General features: G+C 36.4%; 1 protein-coding gene across 1 annotated transcript in view; it reads left to right on the top strand.

Annotated features, from left to right (window-relative positions):
• BICC1 (BicC family RNA binding protein 1) overlaps window positions 1-15,331 on the top strand; it is a 73,611-nt gene that overhangs the window by 37,600 nt on the left and 20,680 nt on the right. The window contains exons 3-7 of the mRNA XM_009703925.1: window positions 8,677-8,756; window positions 9,931-10,089; window positions 11,028-11,081; window positions 12,065-12,259; window positions 13,176-13,427. Coding sequence (XP_009702227.1) covers window positions 8,677-8,756; window positions 9,931-10,089; window positions 11,028-11,081; window positions 12,065-12,259; window positions 13,176-13,427 — 740 coding nt within the window. The remainder of the gene's footprint in view (window positions 1-8,676; window positions 8,757-9,930; window positions 10,090-11,027; window positions 11,082-12,064; window positions 12,260-13,175; window positions 13,428-15,331) is intronic.

Raw genomic sequence — 15,331 nt, 5'->3', positions numbered from 1 at the left:
CGGTTGGGCTTCCAGCCTCGGCAGGTACCAGTCTGTGTTTTGCCTTGGCTCACAAACCTCCTGTCCCAGCTCTTGAGCTACTTGTTGCTCTGCCTCCAATCTTAGCTTGTCGGGACCTGCCTGTAACCTCCTGCGCTTGCAGAGGCTGTTTGCTGACAGGGATCTCCTCACTGGGGTGCTCTGCTCCTCTGTGGGGTGCTGCATCTTTTCGCTATGTTCATTGCACTTCAGATCTTTACTTGGCAGCCGATTAAGTGCTTGATGTTGTGCATTTACACCCCCTATGTTTGGGTTGGGGTGGGAAGCTTAGAGGTACTCTTTGAAAGGCAAATACACTCACAATGCATGATTTTGCTATGCCTTGCTGTCACTTGAGATAATTTTCATGTACTTCATGTAGCTGTTAGCTCTCAAGAAGACTGTACAGGTATTTCTTTATTGGGCTTTTCATTTTCTCTTTATGTTAAAAAAAAAACATACCCAAAAAACCCCCAAACAAAACAAAAAACCTATTCACCATGTTGATCAGGAACACAGTTGCAATAAATAATAACCTCTAAAAATATAATAATCCAGGAAAGGGAAGCTTTTCTGGGCAGAATCCATTTCACTCTGTAGCAGTACATTACTAAAGCAGAGAAAGTAAGAGTATTTGTAATTGTAATCAAAAATATTATATTTAGCTGTCTTTCGCTTTAGTTGCCAGGTGTCTGATGTCCTATCGAGAACCAACTGTTTCCATCTTTTTGACAACATTTCATTTCATACTGATTCTCAAGAGGACCATTCTGTTTATCCTGTTCACTAGAGTGTATCTAGTGTAGTAGTCTTTCTGAAGACTAGCTGCATCTTCCCCATCCAACCACAGAATTAATACTTTCCAATGACTGTATAAAAATCAGCTCACACAGTGGAATACAGTCAATCAGAGCAATAAGACATCAAAAGACACAGTGGTAATGAGGAAGCATGAAGAAGATGCAAACTAAGTGTGCTTGGATTTGGATGTGGGAGAATTTGCGAATGCCGCTGAGCCTGAGGCATGCATTTAGGCTCATGAGTCAGATGTTGTGATGCTTTTTATTTAGCAAAGTATAGCCACAATGACTTTTTTGCAAATGTGTGTGTAAGAAACTAAAATTATCTCGAGGCTTATGCATCAAAATTGTAACCTTGAATATGAGTCTGTGTACAGTGAAGATATAATGGTGTTATTTTTGATAGGAATGTAGTGGGTTGTTTTTAAGTCCTCTGTTAAGTTGATCTTATAATGCTATAGCTTTATTCTTCCCTTTATTTCTTATTTTCTTTCCCAGGCATTGTGGTTCTGTTTGTGCTCTGAGATACAATGGCAACAGACATCTAAGTAATGAACCATGAATTCATTGGTTCCATGCTGAAAAAATAGGACATAACAGACTTTGTGTCCTGCTGAGAGATTGCCTTGCTTTGGGTGGTTGCTTAGGCTAAAGGCTGAAGAAGAACTGCCCAAGAAGTAGCCGAATTGTGACATGGCGTGTGCCTTTTAGTGTCTGAATGCATTTATAAAATGTCCCTAATGACCTTTTTTTCTAAAAAGTAAAATAAGGAATTTATGTTAATTATGGTGGTAAGAAACTGAAAATGTGTAACTGAAATGGGGTGATTACAATTAATTCATTCTCATTTCTTCTTTTCAGGTTTTCTTCTTCTCCACCTTGGCCTTCCCCTTCTCCCTTCAAATCCGGTCACTTTTCTGTTTAAATTGCCATACATTCTGTTACCTGTTCCTTGTCTTACTTCTTTGCTTATGCTTTAAGAGAAGTCTTTTCAACTTCATTTCCTCTGTCATTGGGTCCGAAATCCAGTCATCAGTAGTTTATTTCTCCAAAAATAATAAGTTGTACAGGTAATATTTTTTTTTAAGCTTATCTGACGTTTCTGGCTAGCTTTCACTTAATTCTGGGCATTCTGAACATTAATTTTCAGTGTTCTGCTGGGATATTTCAAGGCTGCTAAGAGACCCAAATGTGAGATTCAGCTATGATTTGATGTAGAAGTGCACCTCATTTTATTTCTTTTCATTTGTGAGGCTACATCAAACAGATATTTCCACTTTAAGTAGCCATTTTATATAAAGTAGCCTGTAAGAGGTTTTAAAGTTGGGTTGTTTTGGTTTTTTTGAAAAACAGTATGAAATCTTTGGGAACCAAGATTCTTTTCTCTGCTCTACCAGATGTTGCACAGCATTTCTTCAGTCGTGTGTTTGTGTGTAAGGCTGGGGTTTTACCCAGTTTCTGCTTCATGAATATGTATGTGTATGTGTGCCTGTGTATGTATACGTTTATATATGTAGGGATTTTTATAAATGGTGGTGAGACTTAAGGAGAGGATATAGGCTTCGTCATCACACAGTTGTCACAGTGCAGGATTGAAAAGCAACACTGATATTTAATGCTCCTCAGGTGACTACATAACAGCAACCAAAATGTAAAAAGAGCAAAGGGTTGCATGTAAACTGCTTTCCCTGGAGCTGTGACGGAAGCAGTGCAGCAAGTATTTACTTTTGCTCAAGTTCCTTCTCATATTATGAGTAGAACAGAAATTCTTCTAAGGATGGTTTGGAGTTAGAAGCCAGTAAGGGGGAAAGGGAGTCAAAAAGGTCTGAGAAGACAAAGAGTCTTTCAGATGGTTACCCACATATGGGCAGTGGCTCTAGCTCTTCCCAAGAACGTTTTGTAATCAGCTGTTTGTCCACAACAAACAGATCCCCTAGAATGCCCAGAGCCTCAGGATATGTCTGCTCTGAAGACACTATTAATTGCTTGCAGCCGATGTTGAGTTTTATGATGCTTTGGGTAGGCTTTTGATCTTGCTCAAGTTAACTAGTTGAGATCTCATTCAGAGATGATGATGATGCAGTCTAATTGAAACAAAACAAACCCAAAAACAAGCAAACACCGCCCCCCCCCCCGAAAACAGACTAAAAAACCCCATGTTGTTGGGTGGTATGTCTGAGGATACACCGGGAGTCTGCAGTAGGAAATGGCCCATTGCATTCTACCTTAATGTATGAGTAGTTTTTTTTTTTCTCCTCTGTGGTTTAACAGGTTCTCCCTCTTACAGAGAGGTGAAGTAAGTGCACCAAGGTGCATTGGATAGAGAGTGAGAGTTCTTTTAAACTGATAAGCCAACAGCAAGAAGTGCCCAAGTGACAAATTTCCTGTCTTATTCAATTGAGTTACTTTGCATTTGCCCTTAATCACGAGCATTTGCTGCATGCTTTCAACCTTTAATGTTTCTTCTCCATGGGAGTAGATTGAGCCTGTTTCACATCCATCTTGGCTATTACTGATCCATCTAGTTTGGTCAGTGAATATCCACTCTAACAACTGTACACACAGTATTTTCTAATTTATTTAAAAGCATTAAATAAATTGTTTAATTCAATTATCCCTTTTTCCATATTAATAGGAAGCCTTTCTTGACCTTTCTGATTAATTCACTTGTTTTATAGACCTATGATTCATCTTGTAGGGTGAATAATGTACTCACTCTTTCTGTTGAGAGCATACCAACTTATATGTGTTCATTTGGCTTTCTCTTTTTATTTTAACTTCTTGTATAGCTTAGTGTGTTTTTGCTAGTAATTTTGGGGCAGATATTTTCATAACTTTTCCTTAAAAATACTAGGTCTCTTTTGTCTGTTTTTCTTTGAATGGCTCAAGTTCAGGAATACTCATGGGCTATTCAGATCTTAATCAGCTAGTTATGAAGAATGACTGTCATCTGCCCTGGTGTTGCACAGTTGTCTAGCTAATTTTAGAATAGTGGTATTTCTGTAACTCAAGTAAAGTCTGGTCATCCTGTAAACAAGCTAGATGCATAGCTGTGGTCTGAAGAGCTTGCCCAGACATTAAATGTAATGTCTGAATTGCAGGAGAGGCCTACACAGTTAAATGTCTTAATTATTTTAAATACTTCTTGCCTGGCAAAAGTTAGTGTAGATCCATTTGCACTGCTACAAACGTATTTTTGCTTGGAGGAATTTTATTTTGTTTACTGAAATGTTGCACACAATAGTAGCAAAAAAGCTGGAGGCTTGCTGGTATGGCTGTGGACAAAGACTGAGGAGGTGGAAACTCTGCCAAAGTGTGGAGTGAGGAATTTGAGGATAGGAGCAACAAAAGATCACTTGAAGGCAGGGATCTGGCAAAATGAAGACTGTTGAGAAAAATTTCCAGCGTTTTCTGTTGTGTAACTTTAGCTCTCTGTTTTATGTAAATATTCCCCCATTCTTGAAAGCAGGGGGGGAGCGGGAATGTCTTAAAATTAAAATTATCTTTTCCATTCCTAGGGAAAAAGATACTGCCAATCAAAATCGATTAAAAGATAGATTATTATAGGATGACTTTTTTTATATTTTGCAATACACTAATCATGTTGTTTTTTATGAGTCAAAGTCTTTTCCAGTTTCTGATACTACTCTTGTATTTAAAAGCATTAGAGCCTTACATGCTTTTAGCATATAGACTTCTTCTGAAGACTTTGTTCTGTATTTACAAATGGTCTGTAAAGCTTTGGTCTGATTTCTTCATTCGTGGTAGGCATCTGTTCTCTCCTCTAACTCTAGTTTTATTTAAAGTATATGTCCAGTTGTATTCAAAAGCTTAAAAAAAAAAAAAGGGAGGGGAGGGAGGGGGCGGGGAAATGGGATGATTTTTTTTTCCCCCTCAGTAAAAATAGGTACCAAATCCAGTGTTCCTCAGGGATCAAGTATGGCATAACATCTCGGTGATCTAATCCAGTTGTCACCTGGACAAAAATGGCATTGTTAGGGCCCCAGTTGCAGCAAGAGCCATTTCTGTGGGAATCGATTGGTCTTGTTCAGTGGGTGGTCTCATTCCAGTTAAGGCTGTGTGCAGGTGCTGTGGTCAGTCTAGATACTGACTGGAGGGTGATTTTTATGCTTTTCTGTACTGACAGTGCTATACGTACATTACACCTGCTATACCTTTATGCCTGACAGTTCTCTTTGCACTTTTAAGAGTGCCATCTGTCTCGTTTTAGACTTTGAGAATGCATTACCACAGTCACATCCTGTAGGTATTTCAAATATTAAATGTAAAGCATTATCCAAAAAATATTTTTGTCTTAGTACTAAGGCAAGGTAGTAATTTTTTCTAAATTAAGAAATGTAACTGTTAATGCATGGATTAAATATTTGCACCTGGCAAATAAGCGGCAGGGAAAAGTTTTATGTTCAGCCCTGTCTAATGCAAATACAATAGCAAATAGACATCACTTGTCATATGCAAGTACTGAACACCCTAAGTTTGTGGTGCCAAGAAGTAATAAATTGTCTGGAACCGTTTTTAATGTATTTGGCTCCTTATTGGTGACAACAGCTTCAGAAAACTTTTAGAAATTTTGAAATCAACTGTTTCAGTTACTCCCTTGTATTGATGCACAAAGATCTTACATGGTCTTTTCACTCCTACTTGGATAGAAATCCTGAAAACAATTTTCAGATACTATCCAGTTTTGGACTTGTCAACAGAATAGTTTGCATTAACCAGAAAGGTGAGACTGAAGGTAAATGCTGATTCCATTAGTGACAGATTTTCTCTATTTAGCAGACAGTCTTTTGAGATTAAATGCAGCCTGATCTGCACTGGGCTTGCAAGAAATTTGGGACAAACGTGCCTTTTGATTATCTCCTGGTAAAACTGCCTGTGTATACATGTTTAAAAACAGAAACAGGAAGTCCTTTACTTTGAAAATAAAGAAATTAGCCAGGAAAAAAACCAGGCAGCTTCTCTAGCTCATTTGTCTTAATGATTGGTCAAATGAGAGTACTTAGGGTTGGACTCAGAAAAAGAGGTTGGTATAATGATAGGTGACTTGATTAGGATATATGGGCCTTCACTAGAAGACTCTGTTGAACACTAAGGGTTCTTTAATCTTGAGGTGGGGGAGATAAAACAAGAACCAATGAACTTAAGTGTCAGAAATCAGGCACAAATCTGGGAGGCTGAAACTGATTGAACCATTAGAGTGGACCATTTTCCACTTTTCCACATTTTCCAGAGGAACTGCAGTGCAAACAAGCTAGTTGACTCCATAGAGAGGTGTGTTTAAGAAATATAAGGATCTGTAATATACAGAAAATCAGATTATATGACCTAATTGCCCCTCTGAACTTTTAATCGATTCCTGAAGCAATCTGTTTGTTGATTCAGTATTATTTGGGTACCTGCAGATCATACAGTTCAAAGAATTCAAAATCTATTAGTTGCAAGTAAGTCTTCTCATGCAAAATTTTGGTGTGGATGTCACATCTAAATTGTGTTTCCTAAGAAAAGATTGAGCAAGTCTCAAAGGAAGAATTCTGTTAACTTGAAAAGGAGTTGCTTCATATCCATTAGCAGCCACTGTGTCATTGAGAAGAAGTCAAGTAAGGAGAGGGTACTCAAGACCAATTTTGAAAGATTTCTTAGAGTATTTTAGAATTGTCACTGGCATCAGTGGATTCTTTTTTGCTTTGTGGATTTTTCTTTGCTTTTGTTTTTAAAGTGAGTAACTGAACTTTTTTTTCCTCTAAAAAGAAAAAGGAAAGCTTAAAGGTAGAAATATGGGATTTTTTCCTGAAGTTGTCAGTATCAACAAAAAAGAGAAGTCCAACTGAGATGGAAAATGGAAAAAATAGGTATCCTAAGATGTATTTTCACCTGTGGTAGACAAATAGTGTTACGGAATGGTAGTAATCTTCTTTGGTACTAATAGGATGCCAGGCCTGATTTCAGATATTTTTCATACTTATAACCAAATGTGTATTAAAATATAGTGTTTAAAAATATGTGAAAATCAACCCCAAAGTTGTGGTGGTCTGGTTTAGTGTTTTTCCTTGTTGCCTGTAAAGAGCACTTGGAGCATACCTAGCATGCTAGAATCCTGCCTGTGACATCCACTTCAAATATCATTCACAGCTTAAACACATTAGAACCACATGGTTTACTGTCAACTTAAGGGCAATTTTTTTTTTTTTTTTAAGACTACTACTTTTTTTTTTTACTTTGCTCCGTTGTGACAAGGCTGAAGCAGCAGATTTTTGGAGCTTCTGTAGACTTTATGCATATACCATGTTTTTGCGACTACAGTTTTTCCATTTTTAAAAATGAAATATATCTGTTTCTCAGAACTCAAAATGCTGCATTTTTCTTGACTTTCACGAAACTTGGCAGTGAATCCTGTGTTCCTCCAGCGTTTCTGTATCCCCAGCTGAATGTGCTTGGAACTTGCCAGTGGTAAAGACTAGAGGTTGTTTTTATTGTTGGAATGAAAAGAGTATCCAGGCATGGCTTAAACAGTGTCAATTTTCAATGGAATACAACAGGTTTACAATCTAAAGTTGTATTATTTGGCACTTCTTTAGTAGGGAAGTGATTTCAATCATTGCGATGATGAGAAAGGCAGATGTGTTGTGTTACGTCTGTTTTTTCCTGCCATTGAGAATATATTTACTTTTATATATCCTAAGATGTATGTATCTGTCTAGCATAATGAATTAGATTGATTCATTAACCAGAAGAGGGGTTAGAATTTGGGGGGGGAGGAGTTCATCCCATCACAGAAGAAAAAACACTGTAACACTGCAAAAGGATAGAGGACTCAAGAACTGGGGAAAGAGATATAGGCATCACCTGAAAAATCATATCTTTGTTTCTAATACTCAGAAATTTGGGTGGTAGTTGGGGATTTTTTTGTTTGTTTTAATTAAACCTATATTTAGTGTTTTGACAGTCATTTTGCATTGTGGCACTTTATACTTCTGGACACCAGATGGTGCTGCTGAACTATCTAATGTGTAATTTTCACACTTTTTGGAGTAATTGATACTTGATTTAGTTCCAAAGACAGTTCTTTACTTTCCAACCAGGAGTGTATTCCGGGATGCAGAACTGTGCCTGATAGCTCAGCACAACACCTTCTGCTGTTTAAGGACAATGGTCTGAAAATTATAGTCTAAACTAAAGTGTGTTGTAGAATCAATATTTTAGATCTCACTGGGCAAAAGCTACCATCAGCTGATGTTCCTGCTGGGTATAAGGCTTAGTAGCAAATCTTAATTTATATACTTGACACTTCAGAGATTTCCTTTATTAAAGTGTCATTTAAATTTGATTTGATAACTTTAATCAGAAAATTTCTGGTGGAGGCACCTTTATTGCTAGGTTAAAACTGCAAAGGATAATTCTAGAGACTAAATAAATACAATGAAGTGGTGATGAGGGTGGGGTTGAGTTTAGGGTTTTTTCTTGGACATCGTCTGTGTTAAACTTGAGTAAGGCTGTCAGAAAGCTTTTAGTTGTGCTCTGTTAGTATTTGTTTGAGAAGACATGATGGCTTAGCTACGTAATTGCATTGCAGACAATGTTTATAATACTGTGATGTACATTTGGCATTTGATTTCTATTTCTTTTAAATTAGTAGTCATGTTTAAAAGTCATCTGGTAATTCTAATCGTGGGGCTGGAGGGATGGAACAGTACATTTGGTTTTTAGCTGAATCCCAAAAGTTGATGATACAGTTTGTCACTGAACTGTAAATAATGAATTCAAATTTATTTAAGCAGTGAGGAATTTTTTGATAGATATTTTACTGTATTTTTCTTACAAGTCTTTATTTCTTTTGTAGATCCCCATATTAAAGTCTCTGGAAAAAAGGAAAATGTTAAAGAAGCAAAAGAGAAAATCATGTCTGTCTTGGACACAAAAGTAAGAAAGAACTTGTACAGAATGACACCTTAACCCCTAATTTTGTGGTGACATTGATCTCTTTAAATGGGCTCATTTAAACAGAAGGTATTTGTGGATGTTCCAAAGCAAAGTCTCCAATGTATTCCTTCTGGATGTTTATGTTTGGTGTATACACAGGTATTTATACATGCTACAAGAAAATACTTGCTTAAAGCACTTTATTCAGATATGAATTGTATAGAAATAGTATTTCCAGCCATATGGCTAAAAGCTTACTTAGTTTATTCATTGGATTGGGTTTTTTTACTTTAAAATCTGAAATGCAGCTTCACTGCAAACAGTAGATTATGCAGCCACTTCAGCAAACCTAGAATTTTGTTTCTGTTGAAATTCAATTTTAGGAGCATTTATGCAGTTTTATTTTTAACTGTTACTGCATTCTTATACTGAAACTTTAGGAGCAGAATTTCTGAAACGTCTAGATCTTGTCCAGCGGTCCCATATGTTCACCAGATCTTCTTTTCATCCACTAGCAAGTCTTTTGGGGCACTGTGTATAGCTTCTGGGTAGTTGTACACCAGCTTTTTGATTCTCTAAACAAATTGCCGAGAGCAACACTCCAGTGATAAGCGCCATTTTTTGAACAACTATTAACAATGTTATTATGGACTGTTAACAATGTAGCTTTTAAGAACAACTGTAGACAGTGTTTGTGTATTTTAAAAATTGATATACCAGAAAGATGTGGTATGTTAAAGGAGGAAAAAACCCTGTGTTTTAAGTCCCATGGCTTTAATTTGCCAAAGTCTTCATCATATGATCCTTTCAGATCAAACAAGGGGGCGACTGCAACTGAAAGAACAGAGCATTAAAAGAAATTAGAATGGATTACAAAAAGACATTTAAGTCACAGTTGATAAAAGCTAGGGCACGTTTTAAAAGCCCTAGACACTTTTTGAAGATGTATATTTGGGATATTTATTTCCATGTTGTTTTCTCATTGGAAAGAAAATGTGAATGGTTTAGCATGTGACTATGATCCTTATTACTTCTTGAGTAGAAGTTAAGCCAGTTAAACCACGGCAAAAATACTTAGGAAACACAATTTTGAATGTCATTCTTGAAGTTACATTACCCTAAAATACTCAGGTTCTGCTGTGAACAAATCTAATAGTGGGTGCTTGGTTTCCAGAGCAATCGGGTAACCTTGAAGATGGATGTTTCACATACAGAACATTCTCATGTGATAGGTAAAGGTGGCAATAATATTAAAAAGGTGATGGAGGAAACAGGATGCCATATCCATTTTCCAGATTCAAATAGGAATAATCAAGCAGAGAAAAGCAACCAAGTAAGTATTGTTCATTATTTAACTCATTTATACTGTAATTCCAGAGAGTATAAAACATATTTCTAAACTTCTTTTGTCAATTTGTTTGCTTTGGGGGTGGTGAGTTCATATTGGAAAGAGAATTTTGGTATTTACACTCTGTGGAAAGCATAGGACTTCCTAAGTGAGCAAAGCTTTAAAAACAGATGGAAACAATTTGTGATGGCTCATGAATCACTTTAATTTTTTTAAACTAAAATTATTTTGAGCATACAGAAGTCAACAAAGTGAATGGTAGAGAAGCAGTATGAAAAGCGCTGCTTTTGTAATATTTTTTTTTTGCTGTTCAATGCCTGACTTATTTAGCATATTGATTAATTTCTTGGTGTTTTTGGCTATGGTATAACTTAGTTGAAAACTAAACTTGGTGGATAGCTAGCAGAAACAAATGTCCTGTTGTAAGAGTTCAACTTTATTGGAATAAGTCATTGAACCTGAATTGTACATCTCTTGTAATGCTAATATTACTGGAATGTTTACTTTCAAGTCTTTCATCACTGTATTTAGAATTCCCTTTTGTGCATCCTAGTGGCTGCTAAGCAAAATACGGTAATTTCAAAATGTTCAAGAAAACCTGCTGTTGTTGAATATTAGCATTGAGCACACTTATACAGTAGCAATGCCATTATTTGCTCCAAACAACTGTGGTGTTTGATTTATCAATTTTTTTCTAGTTGCTTAAGCCTATGTAACCTAAGATGCTATAATATTTAGTTTTTTTTAAAAACTGGTTTTAGTTTTCAGCTACTGTTTAAGAACACTTAGGATGTCACCTGGTGTGAAATAACCATTGATTTAATTTTTATTTTTTTTAAAGAGAACCACAGGTATCTGAATAACTTTTCCAATGCCTCTTTTGAAGATGTGATGCTATGTTTTCTATATTCTTGCTCTTCTAGGTGTCTATTGCAGGACAGCCAGCTGGAGTGGAGTCCGCAAGAGTTAGAATTCGGGTAATAGTCTATTTCAGTATAGCGTTCCCTTGAAAACACCTGAAAGAAAAAAAAAAAAAAAAATAAATTTGAGAACCCTAGGGTTGTCTGGCTCTGTCTTAAGACAGCAGAAATATAGGAACAAATGTGAGTATCCATATGAGTAAGATGCAAAGGGTATTATAAAAACAGAGATTCTCACTCTGGCCAAACTTTTAACTAGCCCAAGGTGGACCTTGAACACAAAGTGTACAGTATAAGCAAGATGTCAAGTATCTTATACTGTGTTTAAAATTACATCTTAACTTACGAATGGCCTGTAGAAGCTCAGGCATCCTTTGTGAATATGACTTTAATTTTAACCATTTTCATGTATAACTTGTGTAAATAATTTGATGGAATTCAGTTCCATTCTCCACTTATAGCACTTTTGTATCTTTACTTTCTAGTTTTGACTTGTATGTGTATTCTGGCATGGATAATTATAAAACTAATAAATTATGAAAACTTTTTTGCAATTGTAGTCAGATATGTCACTTACACTTCCTTGGTCTTGACAGTCATGAGAGATACTGGTATTTACGTAGGTTTGTAGCTGAATTCAGAGCCCTAATTAATCCATGATGGAAAAGAGAATTCTCTTGGAAGTTTTACAAATATTGACCTATTTGTAGGTCTGCATGGATAAGTATGGGAAATTACCTGGCTGTATTGTTGCTACATAGTTGCAAAAGATCCAGATATTTTGGGAAAAAAGAAACCAAACACCACCCAACCAAACAAAAAAAGCCTATGCAAAATGAAACACTCATCCCTGGAAAAATCAGTGCCTTTTTCCAACTCAAGTTATGATAATATTTTTATCAATGAACCCTGGGCAGAGGATGTATTATGTCAGTTTAATCATCACTGACCAATACAATATGATTCAGTAATAAAATTGTTGTAGTTTTAGTAAGTATGATTTTTTTGTTTTCAATATTTGTTCTTCAATGTTGTCGTAGGAGCTGCTTCCATTGGTACTCATGTTTGAATTGCCTATTGCTGGAATTCTTCAACCAATCCCAGATCCTAATTCTCCTACAATTCAGCATATATGTCAGACATACAATATTTCAGTTTCCTTTAAACAACGCTCTCGCATGTATGGTGCTACAGTCATTGTCAGAGGGTCACAAAATAACACTAGTGCTGTGAAGGTAATGTGTCATCTTAAGTAAGCTTCTGCATGTCATAAATGTATTCATAATTTAAATACTTAAGAACTATATTAATGTTATGTCCTGCCTCACCAGTACATATTATTGTATAATCACTTTTGAAGCCTGAGGGTGGTTTGTTTTGTTTTGCTTTTTTTTAAATGAACTCGTATAGGTGATCTATAAAAAATGCATAGAAGGATTTAGGATTGCTTGCCGCTAAGCTTTTAATCTGTTTTTCATCTGTTGCAGAGAAGAAAAAAATGCGCCCACCCCACCCCCCAAAAAAAACCCACACCCAGAAAACACTCCCCCTCTCCCCCCATGAATTCTTTGTGCTTTGATCTTCTCAACATGCACACAAGTGTATAACCTTGAAAGTTGCCCTAACAGTCAGGAAAACTGGTCTTGCGAAACCAAGATTGGGAGATGTAAATTTGACAGTCAAGTAAAGGAACTGCCATGAGCCTATTTATCTTAATAAAATAAAATTTTTACCTGTTAACAACTGGCAGTGTGACAGATTGGTATGGTCTCAGATGGGTGTATCTCAAGCCAGTAAGAACATTTTAGGCCAAAATAGAAAGACAAATTTTGCAAGTATACCTAGCTGAATAAATTTCTATCGACTTTCTTATTGCTATATATGGGCACAGGAGGTCTACTGGGACCAAACCATTTGACATCATCTTACTGCCTTTTACAATGGCAATTAAATGCTGCATTTGGTTTTAAAATGGGAATAGTAGGGAGAGTTTAGTCCATCTGTTACCTTTAACAAATCAATCCGCTTTTTAAACAAACCAGTTTCCTTTGTCTTGAATGTGAAATGCATGACAAGTAAGGAAACAGTCTGAAATGTCGTTTTGTATGCTTGCGAGCATTGTTTCACTGGTTTCTTGCATTTCCTCTGCAGGAAGGAACAGCCATGCTTTTAGAACACCTAGCTGGGAGCCTGGCCTCTGCAATCCCTGTGAGCACACAACTAGACATTGCAGCGCAGCATCATCTCTTTATGATGGGTCGAAATGGCAGTAACATCAAACATATCATGCAGAGAACTGGTGCTCAGATCCACTTCCCTGACCCTAGTAACCCACAGAAGAAATCTACTGTCTACCTCCAGGGCACGATTGAGTCTGTCTGTCTTGCCAGGCAATATCTCATGGTAAATACTTTCAGTGAAACTTGCTTGAAAAAAATGCCAGATAATAGAAAATATGCTCATTCTGCATGTATCTATGGGTCAAATATAAGTTAGCCTTAGAGAGAAAGGATTACACATTGCAAAAAGCTGATTCAGTTGAGTGCTCTATTTTTGTCAGTGTTTTGTGAGTGTTTGTAGTTATCTAAAGTATTTGTAGTCTCTGGTGTCATGATTTGAAAAATTACCTTAGTAATATAAATGCAACAGAAACAATTTATGAAAACAATATGCTTCTGAGTAGAGGCGGATTTTTGGAGAGTTTTGTTGTTGGGTGGTGGGTTGTTTGTTTTGTTTTGGCAATCTGCCTTTTCCATGTTTGTCAGGTAAGTAGGTTACCTTTGAGAGGAAGTGGCAGGAATTTCTTAGTTCCTATGTACGTGAATTTTCAAGGAAATAATTACTGAAATAATTACTCATTCTGCAGTCTTACATTCTTTCTACTACTATAGCTTCAGTACTAGAAGGCCTTTTATAAAAATAGCTCTGGTGATGAATATTATTTGTACAGACTTTTGTTATATTGGACTTTAAGCTTCACAGGAGCCTTTAGGCATTGTTGTAGCACTAATGTTTGTACACAGGTTTTTATATATATGGATATTTACGAACAACGCATGGGAGGATTGGACTCAAATCCAATTCAAAGCTAGTATCAGGATAAACCATGATACCATTAATTTCCAGAAGTCCACATCTCTCTTACGTTGCACTGTGCCTTGCTGTATAGTGGAAAATAAACAGAAAGGTGTCATGTTTTTATACAATTATATTCATCATTACTGTATTCTAGGATATTATTGTTAATAAATACTAAGAGATAGCCTTATTCTATGTATTTCCTTGGTGAGGTTTAAGTAGTTCTCTTCTGGAGGTTCATGAAGTAGAAGGAAATGCAAACAGGCTGTCATATGAACATCAAAGTACACCTTTACTCTAGAAACTCAGAATTATGTGAGGGATGTTTTTTGAAATACTGAAGTTTGATTTAATTCCACGCACATCAGTACAACTTAGTATCCCACATCACATCCTCTATATCACCCTTTAAGAACTGTACTGACCAGGAGACTTGATCTGTTTCAACTCTCAGGCATTACTTGTCCTGAAACTGCTGTTTCCAGTTTTGTAGATAAATCAAGTTTTAAAAGCAAATTTTGCAAAGAAAGAATATATCTTTTTAAACAATAAAAATTTGAAAAGCTGAGGGAAGTAGTAACTAACCAGATAAAAACTTACCTCTGATTCCTAACTTGGTAAACCTGGTGTTTTTCAGCTTCAGATAAAACCACTTAAATATGCCAGCCATACTGATGCCTACATACGGACAGATAGCTGCAGTCATTCTCAGATTCTTTCGAAGTAAATTTCATTTGATTTGTTTTCTTCTTGGGCATTGTTCAGTAGGATGAGATTTCTGTGTTGTGGGGTGATTTCCTGCAAGGTGCAACTGCATGCTGGCTGCCTCGCTGTGGTCACTGTTGTTATTGCCTTCTGCCAGCTCCTTTGATTCAGTCAGAATAGCAGCTCATGCTGTTTCACAGCTAGGCAACACAAGTGTGCTGTGGAATTGGAGAGGGGATTTAAAAATAGTGATTTGATCTCTGCAGAGCTCCTAGAAGTAACTGTCTAGAAGCATCTGAACATCAATACCAAGAAAAGAAATACTGTAACATTTTTCTGAACTACTAAATTGTTGTGGTCTGTGATTCTCATAAGAGACTAAATTTGAGGCAAAGTTTACAATATCAACAGAAAATGCAATGCAGTGCATATATAGCTTACAGTAGGACAGATGTAATGTCTTGGTACTGTCTTTAAAAATTGCTTAGCAGTATGTCTAAATGAAAACTTTAATATCAATTAGT

This window comes from Cariama cristata, unplaced genomic scaffold (genome assembly GCF_000690535.1).
Source record: "Cariama cristata isolate BGI_N322 unplaced genomic scaffold, ASM69053v1 scaffold13897, whole genome shotgun sequence".
Lineage (NCBI taxonomy): Eukaryota > Metazoa > Chordata > Aves > Cariamiformes > Cariamidae > Cariama > Cariama cristata.
The sequence above is the reverse complement of the archived record's forward strand: the minus strand, read 5'-3'. Positions and strand labels throughout refer to the sequence as shown.